The sequence below is a fragment of the Rhinatrema bivittatum genome, chromosome 3 (genome assembly GCF_901001135.1).
Source record: "Rhinatrema bivittatum chromosome 3, aRhiBiv1.1, whole genome shotgun sequence".
Taxonomy (NCBI): Eukaryota; Metazoa; Chordata; class Amphibia; order Gymnophiona; family Rhinatrematidae; genus Rhinatrema; species Rhinatrema bivittatum.
The window spans coordinates 367,574,386-367,595,364 of record NC_042617.1 but is presented as its reverse complement, the minus strand read 5'-3'; the positions used below and the strand labels follow the sequence as shown (position 1 = coordinate 367,595,364).

At 42.0% G+C, this 20,979-nt stretch overlaps 1 protein-coding gene across 1 annotated transcript in view; it reads right to left on the bottom strand.

Annotated features, from left to right (window-relative positions):
- The window catches only part of CEP162 (centrosomal protein 162), a 423,542-nt gene that overhangs the window by 27,224 nt on the left and 375,339 nt on the right, over positions 1 to 20,979 (bottom strand). Inside the window, 3 exon segments of the mRNA XM_029595494.1 lie at positions 142 to 276; positions 6,085 to 6,183; positions 20,591 to 20,732. Coding sequence (XP_029451354.1) covers positions 142 to 276; positions 6,085 to 6,183; positions 20,591 to 20,732 — 376 coding nt within the window.

Below are 20,979 nucleotides of genomic sequence, written 5' to 3'. Positions count from 1 at the left end.
ATTAAAAGTGCTTTACATTCAGACATTGAGCTTGTAAAAATTAATTAAAATATTCTTTCTTGATTACTGAAAAAATACTTTGGTATAAATACTATGTACAAAATATTAACAAACAATTGCTTCTGTGGGATCCAACTCTACCTGCTGTAACTCTTGTTCTCTTTGTGCATGCCTTATCTCCATATGTTTGATTTTATTTTCCAAAATCAAAAAGTGCTTCATTTCTGGTCTGTGGCTATCTTTAGCTTCCCTGAGTTCTTCCAATAACTTTGTCACCTGAAATCAATTATTAATAATTAAATACTTCCTTCTACACAGCACTTCACCTTTATGATTTCTAATAAAATAAATGAAAAATAACAAAAATAAACTTTAAAAAATTGGAACAGTATTAAAAAGTTACAGAGGTAATTACAAAAACATTATAATGTACTTACGTTCTTATGAAATGAAAGTATATTTTTTAACCAATTAAAAAGTTAGGATATCTCCTCTCCTAATCACAGAAGACACAATCATCTTGAGAGATAGTTGAATATGCTGATAAAATAGTAATGTGAAAAAAAAGACAGGATGATAGCGACACTAGGCAGTATTGCTACCATACATGGCAACATTTGAATTCTGGTGAGAGAGGGAGGGAGATGTCTCATGCTCCCACTTTGAATCACTGGAGAAAGGGAAATTTGACAAGGCAGAGAAAAATAGTAATAGAGGAAGTTTGGCTCCTAAATAGGAACAGTTGGCATCTGTTCCATAGTCATTTTTTGCATAAAGATCATGTCTAAGACCGTAACACTGCAGTTGCATGTCATCTTGAATAATCATTTTACTTCCCTGATAGCAGGATGAATTAGCCATGACTCATGAGTAACATCATCTGATGGCACTGAATGGACCTTATCTTTTATAGCTCACCAAGCATGTGTGGGAATTCCCGTGCATGTGCTGCTTGTGAGCCCCTCAATCTTTTGCAGTTTAAGCTTTAGGGAGGTAGTTGACTCTCTATGGAAGCACGTGCATGATAAACATGGCTAATTCATCCTTCTATCTACGAAGATCTCTGTTTACAGGTAAACAAACTTGCTTTCTCTGTCAACAAGCAAGGCTGAATTAGCGATGACATATGGGGAGTCCCAAACTGAAGACTGTAGTGGAGCACTTACTGAAAAAGCAACCCTGAACCCACCAGTAAAGCGTGGACTCCTGGGTGAACAGGCTGCACACAACTGCTTCCCAAGGCTACTTTCACTTTTTGATATTTTGTCCAAATAGTCGCAGCTTTGCAAATGTTCTCAATGGAAGTGGCCCTGAAGTGAGTCACTGAAGTTGCCTTGGCTCTCACTTGATGTGTTTTGACAGAACCTATAATCTGTAGGCCAGCCAGCGCATCACAGTACGCAATACAGTCCACTAGCCAATTAGACAATTCTGAATTCCTGGAAGATAAGTCACCTGCAAATGGGTCTGGTGACAGAAAGCCCACAATCATATCAGGATAGCCTGATAACAGAGGGCAAACGAGTCCCTAACACCTTGCTTATTTATGTAATTAGTAATAATTAATAATTAGCAATTAGCTAATTACTAATTATTAGTAATTACTAAAGTAAGTATTACTAAGACTAATTATAATTAAAGAAATAATTAGAAGAACTAAAGAATTATATAATTATAATTATAATTATAACAATATATATATAATTATATAATATATATATATAATTATAATAATTATAAAATAAATACATTATATAAATAAATATATAATTATAATAATTATAATAAATAATTATAATAACTAATTATAATTATTACTAATTATTAGTAATTACTAATAATTAGTAATTAGCAATTAGCATTTAGCTTTCTATGTTATCAGCGTTCTATTAGCATTTTATGTTCCATGTAATTAGCATGCTCTCATGCTTGTGTTCAGTTTCAATGTAAACCGAGACGATATGCAATATCTTGTATGAATCCCGGTATATAAAAATGTTAAATAAATAAATAAATAAATAAATATGTAGAGCATGGCCACCTGATTGTCTGTCTGGATTAAGATTTTCTTTCCTGACAGTAAGTGAATTTCCTCACAGTAAGTGAGAGAAAACTTCCATGGCACAGTGACTGGCATGCAGTCCTAGTAAGATGATCTGAAGGCACCTCTCAATTAAGAACCACACTCCCTGTGCTATGCTGGTATGAGCCCACCACCATGCTGGTGAAGGTGGAGTGGTGAATAGAGTCATCTGATGAGGTGGAGTCCACAGCAGGAGACCCACACTCAGGACTATCTGATGGAATGTCTTCATTCCAGTAGTCACCAATACTTGAAGGGATCATGGTTGATTTAGGTGGTCCCATTGGCTTTGAAAACCCCATTGAAGGCCTCTCATGTTTAAACTAGTTGCGGGAACTATATGCATCACAACTGCCATGTGACCAAGGAGTACCAAGATGGCTCTTGTTAGAGTCCAGTCCCTCTGAAGAAGGGCCTGAACTAGGCTCATTAGTACTGCAGCCCTCTCATTAAGGAGGAATGCTCGCTCCAGTACAGAGTTCATTCATGCACCTATAAAGTCAATCTCTGAACCGGGATAAGGTTCAACTTGACAGAAACCCTGGAGATTGGAGGAGCCAGATGAACTTTGTCAGGGACTCTAAAACACCTGACAGGGCTGGGCCCATCACTGGCCAATCATCCAGATAAGGGAATACACAGACACCCAGATTTTGAAGATGTGCCACTACCACCACTAGGCACTTTGTGAAAACTTGTGCATCTACTGACAGGCCAAAGGGATGTACTTTGCACTGATAATCTACGTCTAACAACAAATCTGAGGAACTTCCTGTGAGTCGTATGAATGGGGAGGTGTGAGTAAGAATCCTTGAGATCCAGGAGATCCGTCTGTTGAATGAAAAGGAGGATTGCGTGGAAGGAATTCATCTTGAATTTCTATTAGACTAACAGCTGAAACTGTAAAAGAACCTTACTTTCCTTACTTAATTTTGCAGATAGCATTAAAAGTGCTATTGAAGGGCTGCCGAGGCAGCAGGTAGAGACAACAACTGCAATGAGGCAGTAAAATGAGAAAATAACCTTAAAAAGAAAGAAAGAGTGTACGGTGTTCTAGTAAGCACTGAATACCAGTAAGAGAAAAATCTTTAGTCTTTATTAGCTGTCTTATAAGGAACAGTTTATCATAAAGCAGCATAGAGTAAATGGTCAACTCAGAGTTCCCCTAACCTTACACACAAATGGACTAGTTTGCATAACATTTTCCAGTTGGTTGATATTATCATTTTATCTCATATATGCTAATAAGACCGCATTCTTGTAAGTCATATGATTTCTTGTAAGTTGAGCCCAGAACGTAGAAGTAAAACTTAATGCTGACTTTTGATATACCAACTAACCTTTAGCATACTTTAATATTCCTGCAGCTTTAGCTATTTCCAAAAGTCTGATCACTCATTCATATTATACTGTTATTATCTTTCTGTTTCTTCACATCCACCAACTAGTCTGTCTCCACAGAGAAAACCCCTTGAAGCACCCTTACAAGCAGAATCAGTGCTTCCATTAAGCAAACATGGGAGTTTCCAAGGGCATCAACATTTGGGGAGGGGGGGACAGGGGCAGCAAATTCCTGCCAGCGCAAGGCCCAGAATTGTGCTGTGCCTGAGCCACTACCATCAATGAGAGGAAGTGGCTGCTGCCAGTAGGTAATTTGGAGGACAGGATGCATGATTGAAGGTTCGCCTAGTGTACCAAATATTCTTGAACTGGCCTTGTTTACAAGAGAGATAGAGTATATATCTGTAACACAGCATGAGCGGTCTTTAGCTTGCTGGAGGACAGAAAAGAATGGACTCCTGTTATTCTTCTGCACACTATTATTTAAAGGCAAATGAAACAACCAAAAGCCTCTTGGGATCTTATCAGGTACTTGTGACCTGACTTGGCCACTGTTGGAAACAGGATACTCGGCTTGATGGACCCTTGGTCTGAACTAGTATGACAAGCCTTATGTTTTTAAGCCTGTTTACCTCAGCAGTCTGGCTATAAAATGTAGCAGGTTACAAACATGTAGTTTCAGCAAAGTTCTAGCCTTTTACTCTTCTTGTCTGGGGCCTTCATTTCTCTCTGGTATCTAGCGTCTTATCCCTCTCCCCAGAGGAAACAATCTGCAACAAGGATTCCCTTGTGGTTGTCTTAGGGTGGACCAGGTTAAATGCCTGGTCCTGGACTTATAACGAGGGTCCAACATACACTCCTTAATAATATCCATGTAGTAGCTCAGACCAAAAGAGACTGAGGGGCTCACAAGGCCAGCACACATGCAAAAACCTTTGTGCATTCTCATTAAAATTATACTGAGCTATGAGAGGAAGGATCTGGATGATGTCACTCACAAGTCAAGCTAATTCACTTCTATTTGTCGATGGAGAAACTTAGATCATAAGCTCTGTAGAACAGAAATGGATCTCGTATGTTTATCTAAGTCCTCTAGGGAAAGTGAGTCAAGGATTCAATATTAATTATAATTTTAGATAATTTTAGATCACTGAGCCATGCCCCATAAAATTCCGTAAAATGCTAAAAACTTGGCTTTTTCACCAAGCCTTCCCAGACTAACTTCTCACCGTCTTCTGCCCTCCCGCCTCCCTCAGAAGCAACCCCTATTGCTCCAAAGAATAATGTTGAATATTGTAATTATGTAATTATATTCCTCCGTTGCATTTTGTAAATATCTTTGTCCACTCTATATATCTAATGGTCTTGCACGGTTAATCCTGTCTCTTCCTTACTTACTCCTTTTAATTATTGGTTGCCCTGTTTCCCCTTCCCCTGTTCTATGTAATTTCCATTTCCATTACTTTTTGTTTTAATGTAAACCGATATGATGTGTATTTTAATGTCGGTATAGAAAAATTGTTAAATAAATACATTTTAGATATAAATTCTCTTAGGTAAGGATCAGGATGCTGCTTTATGTAACCTATCTGTTTATGTTAATGCTATTAATTCCTGGATTGATGCAAACTCTTTGAAAATAGATTTGCATACAATGGAGGCAGTGCATGGAAATCTCTCTCTTGCATATTCATTGTGGATATCCTGAAAACCAGGCCTATGGGTGGCTCCTGAGGACCATAGTGGGTCACCCCTGCTCTATATCCTATTGGGGGGGGGGGGGAGGTGCAGAGCAGGCAAATCCCCTCAACAGATCAGTGAAGCAGCAGGGTAAGTACCGAGAATGTGGACTCATGACTCCTCAAAATCTGTTGTGACCCAAATCAAAGAGGAGCTCCTAGCCAAGGGAGGGGCACTAGTCAAGAGAGAGATAGGGTCAGTGGGAGAAAAAGCTGCCTCAAATGAGTACTGTGGGCAGGCCTCAGTGGTTTTGGAGCTAGCCCTACATGGCTGCCAATGCCAGAGTCCGCCAAACCATTCAGGACGTGCACAAGAAAGTGCTGGGCCCAGCCCTGCAGCCATAACCAGACATCACACTACATCTCTGATCACAGGCAGTCATGGATTCCTGGAAGAAAGAAACACACCCACTGGTCCAGGAAAGAACAGCTGGTGAGATGCCTAGTTTATGAACTGTGGAGATATGAATATCCACATATGACCCTCGCAACAATGAGCCTTACAAGAGCTGATGCTATTGGACAATGGCCATTTTGTTGTCTGATGATGTCAGCCCTGAATTTGCTTCATATTTGTTGCAGTTACTTTTTTACTGAACAGTCACTTAAAACACGATACAGTGTCTTAGTTGAAATCTAACAGATAACAGATTTACTAGAATGTTTCAACACGATTTGTGAATTGTAAATGCTTTTTAAAATGTACATACAGTTTAGATCATAGTTGGAGATATCTATGGGAATCTGTGCATAATTCCATGTAAAAGACTGGAGATGTCTAGTGATACCCATTGCTGCTAATGGGGAATCAACAATATTTTAGAATATATAATGTCAAACAAGGAGTCATCAGCCTAGAATGATACAAAATGCTGATGTAAAAGTTAAAAACCATGAGTAAAAATGTATAGTTCTAATTACCTCTTTCTGCAGTGTTTCCTCTCGAACCTGAAAAATTGTCAGAGTCTCTCGATCTCTATGAAGCTCATTTACTTGTTCTTGTAGATGTTTTATGAGAATCTGGGAAAAAGTTTAAATTGTTTCCATTAATATAAGCACCCTCACTTGACCAATTAAATGAAAAGTGAAATAACAGAAAAAACATTTTGAATACTATTGTGTTTTAAATATTTTGGGACCAATATTCAAAACTAAGACGGTAACTTTAAAACAAGTGCGTGGGTGCCTGCATGCACACATACGCAAGTATTTTAAATCATACATGCACTTGCACGCATACGATTTAAAATACACCATGCTCACCTATGTATGCTCCTAATTTTAAATGGTTACATGAGCAAACTTATTTCAAGTATTTTCAGTCTGCACTCCCCCCAGTTTACCCAGGCCCCTCACCCTGGGTAAACTGGGGAGAGTGCAGACTAAAAAGACCTAAAAAGAGATTTCTGCACTTGTACCTCAACAAGAGCCAGATTTAAAATATGGATGTATGCGTGTGAATGTTGGCCCTGTCCCAACATGCCCCCGAATGCCCTGACTCTGTCCCTTTTTCTTGTGTGTGTTTGGTTGCTTGCACATGTACCTATACGTGCAGAATTGGGCCATTTTAAAATATGAGTCGCATGTGCTTGGCCCAAATATTCACATATATGGGCATTTTAACACAAGTAACTTTTTTAAAATTCACCCCTGCACATTTATTTACGTTAGCCAGATATGATTTATCTGGATAACTTAAATGGGATATTCAGCAGCATGGCCGAATATCACACTTAAGCAGTTAAGATAATGAGATAATAAGATAAGTTGCCCTGTCTCGATGCACCCATGGCCCACCCCAAAGATAATCAGCTAGCTACTTAGCCGGATAAATACTTATCCAGCTAAGTGGGACCCTCTAAATATAGAAGGATATTCAGTGGCTGCCACTTAGCCGGCTAAGTTGGTACTTATCTGACTAAGTATTTTATTTATTTGATTGATTTATCTTTAGCTTCTCGGCACTTCAAAGCGGATTACATTCAGGTCCTGTAGCACTAAATATCTGTCTTTTATATTATAGTTCTGGTGTATGATGTTGCTATAGTTAAAAAGATGCTATTCAATCCATGAATTACTGATGTGAATTGCAAGATATTTATAGGGAGCATTTTTCCAGTTTTCATACCCAGACAAGAAAAAGTAAATTTTTTTCATAGCTTGGCTATAGTAGCTACAATTATTTATCATTTTTAAGGAACTACTAGACATATTTAGCACTGTAAAGATAAATATAAGAGCAGGGGCGGATTGAGGGAAAATAGTGGCCCGGGGGATTTTTCTCCATACTGGCCCATGGGTACCCAATTACATATACAATATAATTTACATATATAATTTACATATATATGTACACACCCCTATATTTCGCATGGTCCTCCCGTATCAACACTGTACTATTTGCCAAAACTCAAAGAATAACAACCTCACCTATGAAAAAGAATACCACAAATATTACACCAGAATCTAAAATATCAATACACCTCCTATCAGGAAAACAGAACAGGCCAAGCTACTACAGATCCCTACAGAGAAATCACATGCTAAAAGAATGCTTCATCTCAGTCTTTGCATGCAGAACACAAACTCTCACCAAACACAGAATAAAGCCACATAAAGTATAAATAGAAATGTACAGACAAAATCTAAACTGTAAAACGTATCACATGCCAGACTCTATACAGTGCAACAATGGAAAAAAAAAAATGTCACTAATCCTCATGAAACAATCAATAAAATCAAGATATATAAATCATGAATCATAATTATAAAATCATACTAATAAAATAATTTCAAAACAGCTGATGAATAGAATATCCAATAATTAAAGACTCAAGCAAATTTTGAAACCTTTACCAAACACCAACAAAATATTTCAAACAGCAGACACATCACATACTACCCAATAATTAAAATGTAGTCAATCAAGAAAAATGAACTTAAAAAGCCACCTTTACTTACCCTCTCCAGCAGTTCTCCTACTCCTTTCCCTTGCAGGCCACACCAGAAGCAGCAGTAGCTGCTGAAGCTGTCCTCACGGTCCTCTTCCTTAGGGACCACAACCAATCTCTCTCTCTCTCTCACACACACACACCAGTCATACCCTCAAGACCAATTTCTGTCTCTCACACACCAATCATCTCCCCAACCAGTCTCTCTCTCTCTCTCTCACACACACACACACACACACAGCACACATACCAGTCATCTCCCTGATCAGTCTCACACATATACACGTCACCTCTCTGGCCAGTCTCTCTCAATCACACAATGCTCTCGCTCTCTCTTACTTACACAAAGGCTTTCAATCACACACATGCTCTCTCTTTCACTTACACACAAGCTCTCAATCACACACATGTTCTATCTCACAGCCACAAGCCAGCCAAAAAATTGCTCCATCTCTCTTGCACACACATTGACACACAGAAGCACCCTCCCTGTCTCACATACACATTACACTCTCACAGAAGCACCTTGCTTTCAGACTTGCAGCATTTTTTACTTTTACTAAAAGTGAAAGTGATGATCCCAACCATTAAATAAGAAAACCACATTCCTATCAGAAGGCGAAATGACATCCTTCCTTCAGGTTCTGTCCTCCCAAGGGACAGCCACCCCACAGTACAGCTTCTCTTGTTTTCGCTTTCAGGCAATAAAGCAAGTGTCTTTCTTCAAACTATCAGTCACATGATTATTCATGTGGGAGATATGGCACCGAAAGACATCCTTAGTCAACTTCCCTTTTAAATGGGAAGATTCCAGTCTTAGTCATTTAAAAATATACATTTTCTAAAGGCTTAAAAAAAATGCAAAAGTTTCAGATTGGAACTATTCTAGTCTTCATGCTTAAATTATGCTTAAAAAAACCAAACAAACCCACCTGGCATCAGTATCTTAAATTTGTGATTTTGCTGAGATGAACATTTTAAATAGTTTAATTTTTTTTGCTTTAGTATTTGTCTCTACCCACTTTGCTAAATTTTATTTTCCAGAAGAGGGATGCTTAACATTCAGTAATTTAATCTTTCATCCAACTTTTCAAAAGTTGCACTACCAGCACAAAAGTTGAGGTATATGTACTATCATTTCATTTTTTTTAAACTGGCAGATTCCTTTCTCACATACACACACACAGAAGCACCATTCCTTTCTCACATCACATCACACACACACACACACAAGCACCGTTCCTTTCTCACACACAGAAGCACCCTTCCGATCCAAGGCCCCGCTGAACAGCTGGTCTCCGGCGGCGGTTAGCAGCACCAGCCGCCTCGTGTTAATTTCTTCGGCCCCCGGCCTCGATTTTAATTTCTTCGGCCCTCTTGGTCTCCGGGGGGCCGAAGAAATTAAAATCGAGGCCGGGGGGGCCGAAGAAGTGAACACCGGTGCTGCTAACCGCCGGAGACCAGCTGTTCAGTGGGGGCCTCGATTTTAATTTCTTCGGTCCCTGCCAGCCTCGATTTTAATTCTTCCATGGGGGCCGAAGAAATTAAAATGAGGCGGCGGGGGCCGAAGAAAAGAAGATAGGCGCTGCCCAGCCAGCCCCCGCTTGAGGCTGGCTGGAGCCCCATCTTCTTTTCTTCGGCGCGCCGTCGGCCTCGATTTTAATTTAGTCGGCCCCCTGCCGACTTGGTCTCTGGCGGGGGCTGGCTGGGAGGCTCCCATCTTCTTTTCTTCGGCCTCGCCGGCCTTGATTTTCATTTTCCCCCAGCCTCATTTTCATTTCTTCGGCCCCGCTGGCTTGGTCTAATGCTGGGGGCTAGCTGGGAGGCGCTGAGGAAGAGCCACACGGTCGAGACCACATGACCAGTTAGACCGGCCCACTGGGGGATGCCCGATCCCCCGATAGGTCAATCCGCCCCTGTATAAGAGACAATCCATTTTCTATGGAGCTTACAATCTAGTCATGGCAAATGGGTTTATGGGAATAAAGTTCATTAATTCAATTAAATTCTTAACTGAATTTCCCAGATTGTAGTAGTAATTTCTTGTTTACGAAATAAAGGTAAATGGACAGAAAAGGTAAAACATCATCTAACTTTAGTGAAAATACTACAGAACATTATGTCATCTAGCAATAATAATGATCAATTTCTAAGGTTAAGATGGTGGCTCGCTAGACATTCCATTAAGATATGCTCTGTTCTCAGTCCTCCTTAATGTTTTTTTCCTTCCTGCCATTTGCAACATGGTCAAAAGTAAGTAGAATCCATAAAAATCCATAAGAATCCATAAGAATCTGTCAGACCAATGGATTATTATCAAGTCACTTGTTCTGGCAATAGTGAAGCCCCTGGCGTATACTTGGATAATGTACATAACCCTTGTGGGAGCTTCAGTATTTCACAGAGGCGATGCTCAGTCTTGGGGAGTGAATTCTCCCAGTCTGACAAGTGTTCTAAGTGTGAAACACTGTGGCATTTACCTGGAGGCCAAAATTTTGAAGATGAACACAGTGATCAAAGGCACACTGAATGCAACAGAGAGGAAAGAAGAGCAGAGGTGGCCTACAGTGGAAGGAAATACAGCAATAAGTTCCACTGGTTCAGTTGGAGAATTATGGGAAACATTAGCTAAGAATTAAATGTACCTAAAGTTATGCCTGTATTTTATAAACTGTGCAGTTGGAAATGGACATGTAGCAGGTCTCCTATCTAGTGTTTTATCCTTAAGTAGGGGTGCCATGGGTCTGGGTTCAAGCCAGACAGGAAAGAAGAATTATCTTTCAAGGCCTTGAGTGCAATCACTCTTGGGCTTACTCACGGCACACACTCTAGATAGAAAATCTCACCAAGGAGCAATATTGTACAGGAAAGATGGAAGGAAACAAACTGAGTAAAATAGGTAGAAAAAAGACTCAACCCAGTGTCCATCCATTCAGCCCTTTCACTGAAATCAGCAGGAAAAAATTCAAAAGGAGTCCAAAAGTGGTGTCCAACATATTTATTTTTTTTATTCACTCACTTATATTATGCCTTTCAAGCAATTAAAACAGATTACAGACTACATACTTAGTAAATAATACATAAAACTATCACAACATCTTCATCACTACTACATTACATACTTTAGAACAGTGGTCCCCAACCTTTTTTGCATCAGGGACCGGCTTCAAGCAAGACCATTTTTCCATGGCCCGGTGGGGTGGGGGTGGGGCAGGGGCGGGGCTTTGGTCATATGGGGGCGGGGTTATGGAGGGGGTTGGATTTTAGTGCATACTTATCATTTAATTATGACATTTATAATGTGAATGTGACTCAACTCACCATAGGTTCAGAATGAGTGGGAGCACTGGGCTTGTTTCCCAAACTTCACACCTCTCTCCTCCACCTGATGCCTTCCCTCTCATGACCTCCCCTGGCTGTGAGCACCAAACCAAGCTCCCAGTCATTCAGACACTGAACCCCAGGCAGGCTCCCATTCATTTTCACACCACTCCCTCCCCATCCCCCAGGCATGCACACATTAATTCTCACACACACAGACCCCCAGGCAGGCTCCCATTCATTTTCATACCACTCCCTCCCCATCCCCCAGGCATGCACACATTCATTCTCACACACAGACCCCCAGGCAGGCACCAATTTATTCTCACACACACACACATACACCACACACAGGCAGGCACCTATTCTCACACATACAAACTCCAGGAAGACACCCATTCATTCTCATCCACAGACACATCCTCAGGCAGGCACCCATGCATTCACACACATACACCCCCAGGCAGACTCCCATTCATACACATGCACACACTAAAGGCAGACCCCCCTCTCTTTCTTTTGCCAGCAACCTCGGAGCCTCTCTCATTCCTCTGCTGCCACTGTCACTGCTGCCGCATGGCTATTGGGGAGGTGCTGATTGCTGCTTCTGACACTGAAGCCCATTCTGCTGCCTCCTCTGAGCAGGCCCCGTGTGCTTCCACTTCCTCCATGTTGATCTTGTACATTGTGAGATCCGCATAGAGAAAGTGCTACTTCTTGCACATTCCCAAAGATTACATGTGCCAATCACTAAAAAGTAATTTATTTGTTTTACTTTTGCTGTCTGATCTTAGTTTTCTAATTGGTGGTCACAGGCTTTTTTTCCCACTTTCCCTTTCTTATTTTTTTCCACCTTCCCTTTCTTATTTTTTGGCCAATTCCTTTTATATTGCCTTTTTTTCTATTTCTTTTCTCTCCATCTTCTTCCCTCAAACACAGAGTCAGGTTCTCATTCTCACATGCTTTCTCTCTCTCTCACACACACAGGCTCTCACTGTCACATGCTCTCTCTCATATCAATCATTCATACACCCAGTCTCTCACTGGCACGTGCTGTCTGACTCACACACACAGGCTCTCTCTCACTCCCACATGCTGTCTTGCTCAAGTACAGGCTCTCACTGTCACATGCTCTCTCTCATATAATCATTCATACACACAGGCTCTCACATGCTGTCTCTCTCACAACACACAGGCCTCTCACATGCTGTCTCTGCAAACATTTCAGGTCCTCACTCCCACACACAGTCTCACTCATCTCATACACGCACACACTCTACAGACCCTCAGCCTCTCTCTCTCCGCTGGGCTCCTCTTCGCGGGTCGCCGCAGGATGGGCCGCTGTGACTTGGGATTTGCGGGCGGCCCATAAGTGCTGCTTCTTCTCCTCCTCCTTCCTTCCCACGCGGTTCCGGAAGACGTTCCTCCGGGGCCGCACAGGCAGGAAGGAGGAGGAGCATCAGCGCGTTTAAAATGCTATCTTTTTTTCTTCGGGCCGTGGTGATGTGAGATCCACCACGGCCCTGCCGATCTGCCTGCTATATGCGTGTCGCTGCTCCAGCCGCCAGTGGGATGAGGTCCACTGGCAGCCGCATGAGCCTCCCTGCGCCCGGGGGGGCTTGGCTCCCCTCGGGAACCACTGCTCGCGGCGCCCCTAATACTCGGCGCCCTGTGCTTCCACCGGCCCCTGGTGCTGATCTGTGGCGGCGCTGCGGACCGGCAAAAACCCCCAACCGGCCTGGTCCTGGTCCGCGGACCGGTGGTTGGGGGACCCCTGCTTTAGAATGCATGCTTAGCAATAGACAGCACTAATTAAAAGTTTCTAAAATCAAGCCATATTTTTACTTTCTTTCTAAATTGTAGGTAATCAGTTTCATTATGTATTCTGCAGGCAACAAATTCCAAAGAGTAGGACTTAAAAAAGAAAACACCTTTGTTCTAGTAGTAGACAAAGTAGCAAGATATTAAAATAGCAGTAGCTAATAAATTCTGTGATGTAAGAAATGCAAAGATTGGCTGGGCAAATAAGAACTTACCAAATCTTTTAAACAATAATTATCTTACATAAGAACATGCCATACTGGGTCAGACCAAGGGTCCATCAAGCCCAGCATCCTGTTTCCAACAATTGGCCAATCCAGGCCATAAGAACCTGGCAAGTATCCAAAAACTAAGTCTATCCCATGCTACTGATACAAGTATTCTGTAACAGATACCAATACAAGGGACACTTGTGTGCTGGTATTGCTTATGTACGGCGGCTCTTGTTCAAGGACAGCCAATTTTATGGATGTCCTTCTCTGTAGCCCCGTCTATTAATCTTTATTATCCTGAATTCAATGCAGATTCTTTTATTCTTTTGTTTTTTTATTTTTTCTAAAAATCCCCTTATTTCCCCGTTTTATGAGGCGACCCGCTGTGTTAGTTGTCAATACTTATCGAGGCTTCCGTTCTCAAGTGCTTCTTGCGGTGATCGCGTCTGCTTGCCCGACATGGGCCATGTTTCGGCACTCTTGTGCCTGCTTCAGGGGCTACGGGGGGGGGGTTGGTTGTGCTGTGTTCCTAATCAGGTACTCAACAGCAATTATATCTCCGACTATGGAAATAAAGCAGTTAATTCTCATCTCCAAGCTTACTATAACAAAGCTTTTCTACCTACCGTTCACACTTTCTAAAGTACTTACTGTTATGTTGACCGTGTTTCTACTCGTGGACGGCGCCTTCCTTCTGTGTCTGGGGCGCGCTCGCCTATTCTACTTTTTATACTCACTATGGGTCCCCACCCATTAATTTCACGAGGACCGAGACTAGCTAGGATGTTCTTAATCTAGTAATTAATGTCATGGGACCGCCTCTTAGAGAACTGGCTCCTCCCGTATCCGCCCTCCTTGTCATCTTTAGGGTGTGTTTGTGTTGTAGAATCCGCCTCAATTGATGCGGCTGCCGCCTCTATGTCCGTATCCACCCTCTTTGTCATCTTCGGGATGTGTTTTGTTTCTTGAGACCCGCCTAGATTCATGCCGCTGCAGCCTCTGCGATGGTATCCACCCTCTTTGTCAGTATTAAATAAGGGTTTGTCGTTCGCACCGGTGAACCAATATACAGCTTTTGAAGGGGAAAAATTCTTGCACAGGTTCATCAGACAACTACGACTGAAATTATTCTTTGCACACACGGAGAGCCCTGCACAGCAGGAGGATGTATTGGCACCCCGATCAACGTGGGTCCCCCCAGGACCCATAGACCCGGTAATCTACACATTCGCAGAGGTGGTAAGACAAGATAGCTTTAAACAAAGTAGTCCCTCATTTACGGAAACAACATAATCTCACAATAGCCGAGACATATGCGCTCAAAGACATCCAGAAACAATTCAGAAATCATCATAAACCGGCAGACAAAGGGGGTTCAGTAGTAGTGCAAGACAAATCAGCATATATTAGGGAGGTGGAACGCCAATTAAACGATTGTGAATATTATCAGAAGTTGGATGCTGACCCCACTTTGCACATTAAGAGAGTAATAGACGCGAGAATAGAAGAAGCCCTCAAGGCCAACTGGATCACAGAAAAAGAAGCAAGATTTCTTACAGTAAAACACCCAGTAAGCCCAGTTTTCTATACAGTCCCTAAGATACATAAATCATTACAACAACCTCCTGGTCGACCGATAGTATCATCAAAGGGATCACTTCTGGAACCATTATCACAATTCGTAGATCGGTCACTGCGTAAATTCATACCTGAAATAACGTCATACATTCGAGACTCATCGCATCTAATGACTATGTTACAGGACCTGCATCCAGACCCCACATCAACAATACTGGTCACTGTAGATGTCACAGCACTATACACCTCGATCCCCCAGAGTGAAGCAATAGAGGTCATCATGAACACCCTGATTACGTCTCAAACACCGCAGAGAATTCCGAACGCCTTTATAGGAGAATTGGCCAGTATAGCATTACAGGAAAACTATTTCATGTTCTCAGGGACCTTTTACAAGCAAATAAAAGGGACAGCAATGGGGGCCACCATGGCCCCCGATGTGGCCAATCTGTTTATGGCAACATTTGAACAGCAATGGGTATACACAAGCCCATATTACAGACACATAGAGCATTGGAAGAGGTTTATCGATGACATCTTCTTCATCTGGCGAGGAGGCGAAGGACAACTAACTGAATTCATGACATGGTTAAACAGCTGCAATCCACATCTACGGTTTACCAGCCAGCATCATCATCAGACTATATCTTTTTTGGACATTCAGATTACCTTGACAGATACAGGATTTCATTTCACCATCTTTAGGAAACCCACAGATCGCAATACATTACTCCATTACTCCTCGTTTCACCCCCATCATCTCAGAGACAATTTACCAGTTGGACAATTTTCTACGTCTAAGAAGACTATGCTCCACTACAACTGAATACAAGACACAGTCAAAAGACATGACTGATAGGTTTCTACAAAGGGGGTACCCGCAAGCAATAGTCAAAAGAGCATATAAAAGGGGCTAGATGGGCCAATAGAGACTTACTCTTAGAACCCAAAACTCAACATAAAAACGAAAGGATGGTGTGTGTATTACCGTATACACCCCAAACACAATTGTTGAAAAAAAGTATTCTAAGACATTGGGCCATTCTACAGATTCACCCTGAATTCCAAGAGAAACCTATGTTTGCCCTCACTAAAGCCAGAAACCTGAAAGACCTCGTGGTCCATTCGAACTTGTTACCATCAGCACCAGAGAGTGGTGGTCAACAGGGCCACCACAAAAAATGTGGTAAATGCAGTGCATGCAGTTTTGTCTATGAAGGCACATCGCTTGACATACCAGGAAGGGAACCTTTTCAATTTCGACATACATATGACTGTGAGTCAACAAAAGTCATTTATGCACTGTGGTGCACATGTCCTAAAATCTACATAGGGAAAACCATGAGAAAGTTGAAAAATAGAATACAAGAACATGTGAGTCGCCTCAGACACCAAGTAGAAGGAGCACCTCTCACTGATCATTGGCTGGAACTGGGTCATCCACCAGAAGACTTTCAGGTAGCAGTGATTTTTCAGCTACAGACACACCCAAGAGGGGGAGACTTGAATTTGAAACTCACACAAGTGGAACAGAAGTTCATTTACACTGGAACACCACTACCCCCCAATGGACTTAACCGTGAGATAGATTGGACAGTATTCTGTTAATCATAATTGACATAAATGAATGAGACGATGAGGACAGTATAAGAGCTCTATCAAGTAACATCATGCGTATAGAATAAAGCCATTTACATTTGCACATTTGAGAGTCAGACAAACGCAATGTACCCCGAGGTAACCAACATCATGACACACAAAAAAGGAAAAAAACCCACACATGAGCTTGAAGTATTTGGACATCATTCAAGCAGCTGATTACAGCCAACGACAGTCAACGACAGTCAAGATATGAAACCAAGAGAGATAAGTGATCACTACTCAAGAAAGGAATAGAAACCGGAGGGATTGGTCTGAAAAATAAATTTCTACATTAGTCTACAGAGATACAAGTTATAATATGAGCTGATTCAGTTATAAACGGGTGGAGCTGTATACCATCGCAGAGGCTGCAGCGGCATGAATCTAGGCGGGTCTCAAGAAACAAAAACACATCCCGAAGATGACAAAGAGGGTGGATACGGACATAGAGGCGGCAGCCGCATCAATTGAGGCGGATTCTACAACACAGACACACCCTAAAGATGACAAGGAGGGCGGATACGGGAGGAGCCAGTTCTCTAAGAGGCGGTCCCATGACATTAATTACTTAGATTAAGAACATCCTAGCTAGTCTCGGTCTCGTGAAATTAATGGGTGGGGACCCATAGTGAGTATAAAAGTAGAATAGGCGAGGCGTGCCCCAGACACAGAAGGAAGGCGCCGTCCACGAGTAGAAACACGGTCAACATAACAGTAAGTACTTTAGAAAGTGTGAACGGTAGGTAGAAAAGCTTTGTTATAGTAAGCTTGGAGATGAGAATTAACTGCTTTATTTCCATAGTCGGAGATATAATTGCTGTTGAGTACCTGATTAGGACACAGCACAACCAACCCCCCCCGTAGCCCCTGAAGCAGGCACAAGAGTGCCGAAACATGGCCCATGTCGGGCAAGCAGACGCGATCACCGCGAGAAGCACTTGAGACGGAAGCCTCGATAAGTATTGACAACTACACAGCGGGTCGCCTCATAAAACGGGGAAATAAGGGGATTTTTTAGAAAAATAAAAAAACAAAAGAATAAAAGAATCTGCATTGAATTCAGGATAATAAAGATTAATAGACGGGGCTACAGAGAAGGACATCCATAAAATTGGCTGTCCTTGAACAAGAGCCGCCGTACATAAGCAATACCAGCACACAAGTGTCCCTTGTATTGGTATCTGTTACAGAATTATTATTAAAGGGAAGAGGTTTGTTGATGAACACTGATACAAGTAATAGCAGTGGCTATTTTCTAAGTCAACATAATTAATAGCAGGTAATGGACTTCTCCTCTAAGAACTTATCCAATCCTTTTTTAAACACAGCTATACTAACTGCACTAACCACATCCTCTGACAACAAATTCCAGAATTTAATTGTGCGTTGAGTGAAAAAGAACTTTCTCCGATTAGTTGTAAATGTGCCACATGCTAACTTCATGGAATGCCCCCATGTCTTTCTATTATCTGAAAGACTAAATAACCCTAGCCAGGAAAGCTTCATGCATAAGTAGGATAAATTCAGGAGAAAACCCCTTAGACAGGGAAGAGTCTCCCTCAGGATCACTGTTAGCCAAGTCAGTGTCCTTCTCTTGTTCGTGCCCCAGTTCCCGCCCCGTGGGAGAAAGGGGGGGGGGGGGGGAGGCAGGCCGCAAACTGCCTCCTTAACAGCCTGTCCCTCCTTGGGATCCAAGCCAGGCTCCAGTGAGCGGGAAGATTTTTTATCTCGTTTGCCCTTAGCCGACGACTCCTCCCTTCCCTGTGCACAACCCGTGCAGAGGGAAAAGGAATTGAGGGGGATGGACACTGTGCCGCAGGCTGCACAAGGCTCCACCGTCGGCAACTCCGACATTCTCAAGCATTCCTGTCACCAGAAACTTTTCTTTTTTTTTTGTTTTTACTCCCGGGGAGCCAGTTGAGCACCTGGCCCTAGCAGGAGGCGAGTCACAAAAAATGGCGTGCTACCACACTGCCGCACGGGAAGCCGAGATGGGCCAAGAGGAACAAGAGAAGAAAATGGCACATGCTCCAAAGTCACAGTCACACCACTACATGTCGGAACTCCTCTGCTTCCCTCCGGGGGAAAGAACCTGCCCCCCCCCCCCCCCCGGCTGTGGTCCGCGGTCCTCCCACTCCCACACAGGCCCCTTACCTTCACAGCCTGGCCGGTGCTTGCCCTGCGAAGCAGGTCAATTAACCGGATTAGCTGCTGCGTTCAGAAGTAAGACAAAAATAAACTAGACTCCTATTTTTTTTTTTTAACTTAAATAAAACTTAAGTACAGGTGGGTAGAAACAAAAAAAACCCTTTAAAGGGATACTCCCCTGAGCTGGCAGCTGTGACAAGGAGGGAACCTCGAGGCCGAAGAGGGAGCCAGTCCCCTGGCTATCAGGGGCCTCGGAAGTAGCAGGCTAGCATCACCAGGGGTATCCAACCTCCTGTTCGCCCGGCTCAATCCAAGGGATGGTCTCAGAAACAAGACCTAGCTACCCTGAGGAGCAGAAACATTCTGTGAACGCCCAGTCAGGGCTGCAAGTATGCCCCTCTACCATCTGCTGGTGGCAGAGAAATACTGAGGGCCTGCAGGTGGCACTCTCAATTATAGGGCACAGACACAAAGTTTGCTCTCTGCCGCCATCTGCTGGTAGGGATGCATAACCCACTGGTCTGGACTGATCTGCGTATGTTCAGGAATTTACGTGCATACTTTTTAAAATAAAAAAGTATGCATATAGGTTCCAACTCCGTTCCCTGGAACTCCTCTTCAGTTCATGAAAAAATATGTGCATAGCCTGGCAACGTGCATACTCTTACTTGCACTAATCCAGTGATTTATGTGCATAAATCAAGGTTTATGCATGCAAGTGGTTTTGAAAATTCAGCCTCTTTTATTTACAGTTGAGAAGAACTTGAATACAATGGTCTGTTTCTCTAACCTGATGAAGAAACAAATGTAGCAAACAAAAAATGGAATTTTCACTTAAGAAAGTCAATCAAAGACTTGAAGAAAAATGGAACAGACTGCTAGTATACTCATGATGGAGAAAAGAAAAAATCCTGCATGCCAGCTAGGAGATGATGAAAAATATAAGGAATTTAAGAAATTGTCAAAAATCTAAGAGGATAAGGGGTCTTGGTAAGAAAATCAGCAAGCCACCCAAGCTCACAATGTCTAACATATCATGTGGATGAAAATGAACTGAAGGGAGCCGCAGGGCTGCAGCAGCCATGGGAAAACCCACGCATGCAAACAAGTTCTTTACAGAAAGCTCTGGTAGAGTACCGTCACATGACCTGCTTCTATGATTTGATGAACCTGCTTGTCTTCAGAGAACTGCTTCTATAATAGTTGATAGTTGATGAAAAAAAATGAATATCTGTGACTATTGCCTCCCTACAGCCAAAAATAATATGGATTAATGGAGCCCTATAAGAAAATAACAGGGCCCTTGACACAATGCATAATCACTTAAGTTTAATATGAGGGGAATTTCCAGATTGTCCATTTTGGGATGTAGTCCACAGGTACATTTCAGCTTCAAACTTTACACCAGAGAAAGTACATGCATATTTTTACTTTTTATTACTGTAAATTTGAATGTGTTGAGCTAATGCATTTTTATCTGTTGAAATGATGTATTGATTGGGTGGGGAAATGGGGATTGGGAACACATTGTTAGATATCTTATTGGTTTTTATGTGTAAGTGTCATTGTATAGTTCTGCTATATCTTGCCTGGGTAATTGGGCAAAAAAAAATCGAATCCTTTTAAATAAAACATGCTCTTCTCAAAAGAGATGGCTGATGGCCAAATAAAACCTCTCTTATCAATTAAACTATTTTGAATATGCTATGACTGTAAAATGTATTTTTAGAGAACAAGAAGTATGACAGTTCTCACCTCTTGGGTTGATACTTTGCTACTTAGTGCTGCTACTTTGGAAGAAGAATGTTCTACTGCATTCTTGCACAGAATTTTCTCCAATTCACTCTGATGTGAAGCTTTCAGGGCTGCCAGGTACTCCGCTGCATCTTCTCTTGTCCTGTAAGACAAGCACTGGCAAGCTAAATAACATACATGTTCCTTTTCTAAAATGAGTCAGACATTCATGATATATGAAATAGTATACTATTTTATTAATGATTTATGTTAGCATTTATATGGTTGTCCTTGCCTAAGGTGCCTTACAACAAACTGGTACGACGGAGCAAAACAGTATAAGAATTATGCAGTTATGACAAGTTTGAGAAAACCAAGACAGAAAAAATGTGTTTTAAGTCTAGAATTTA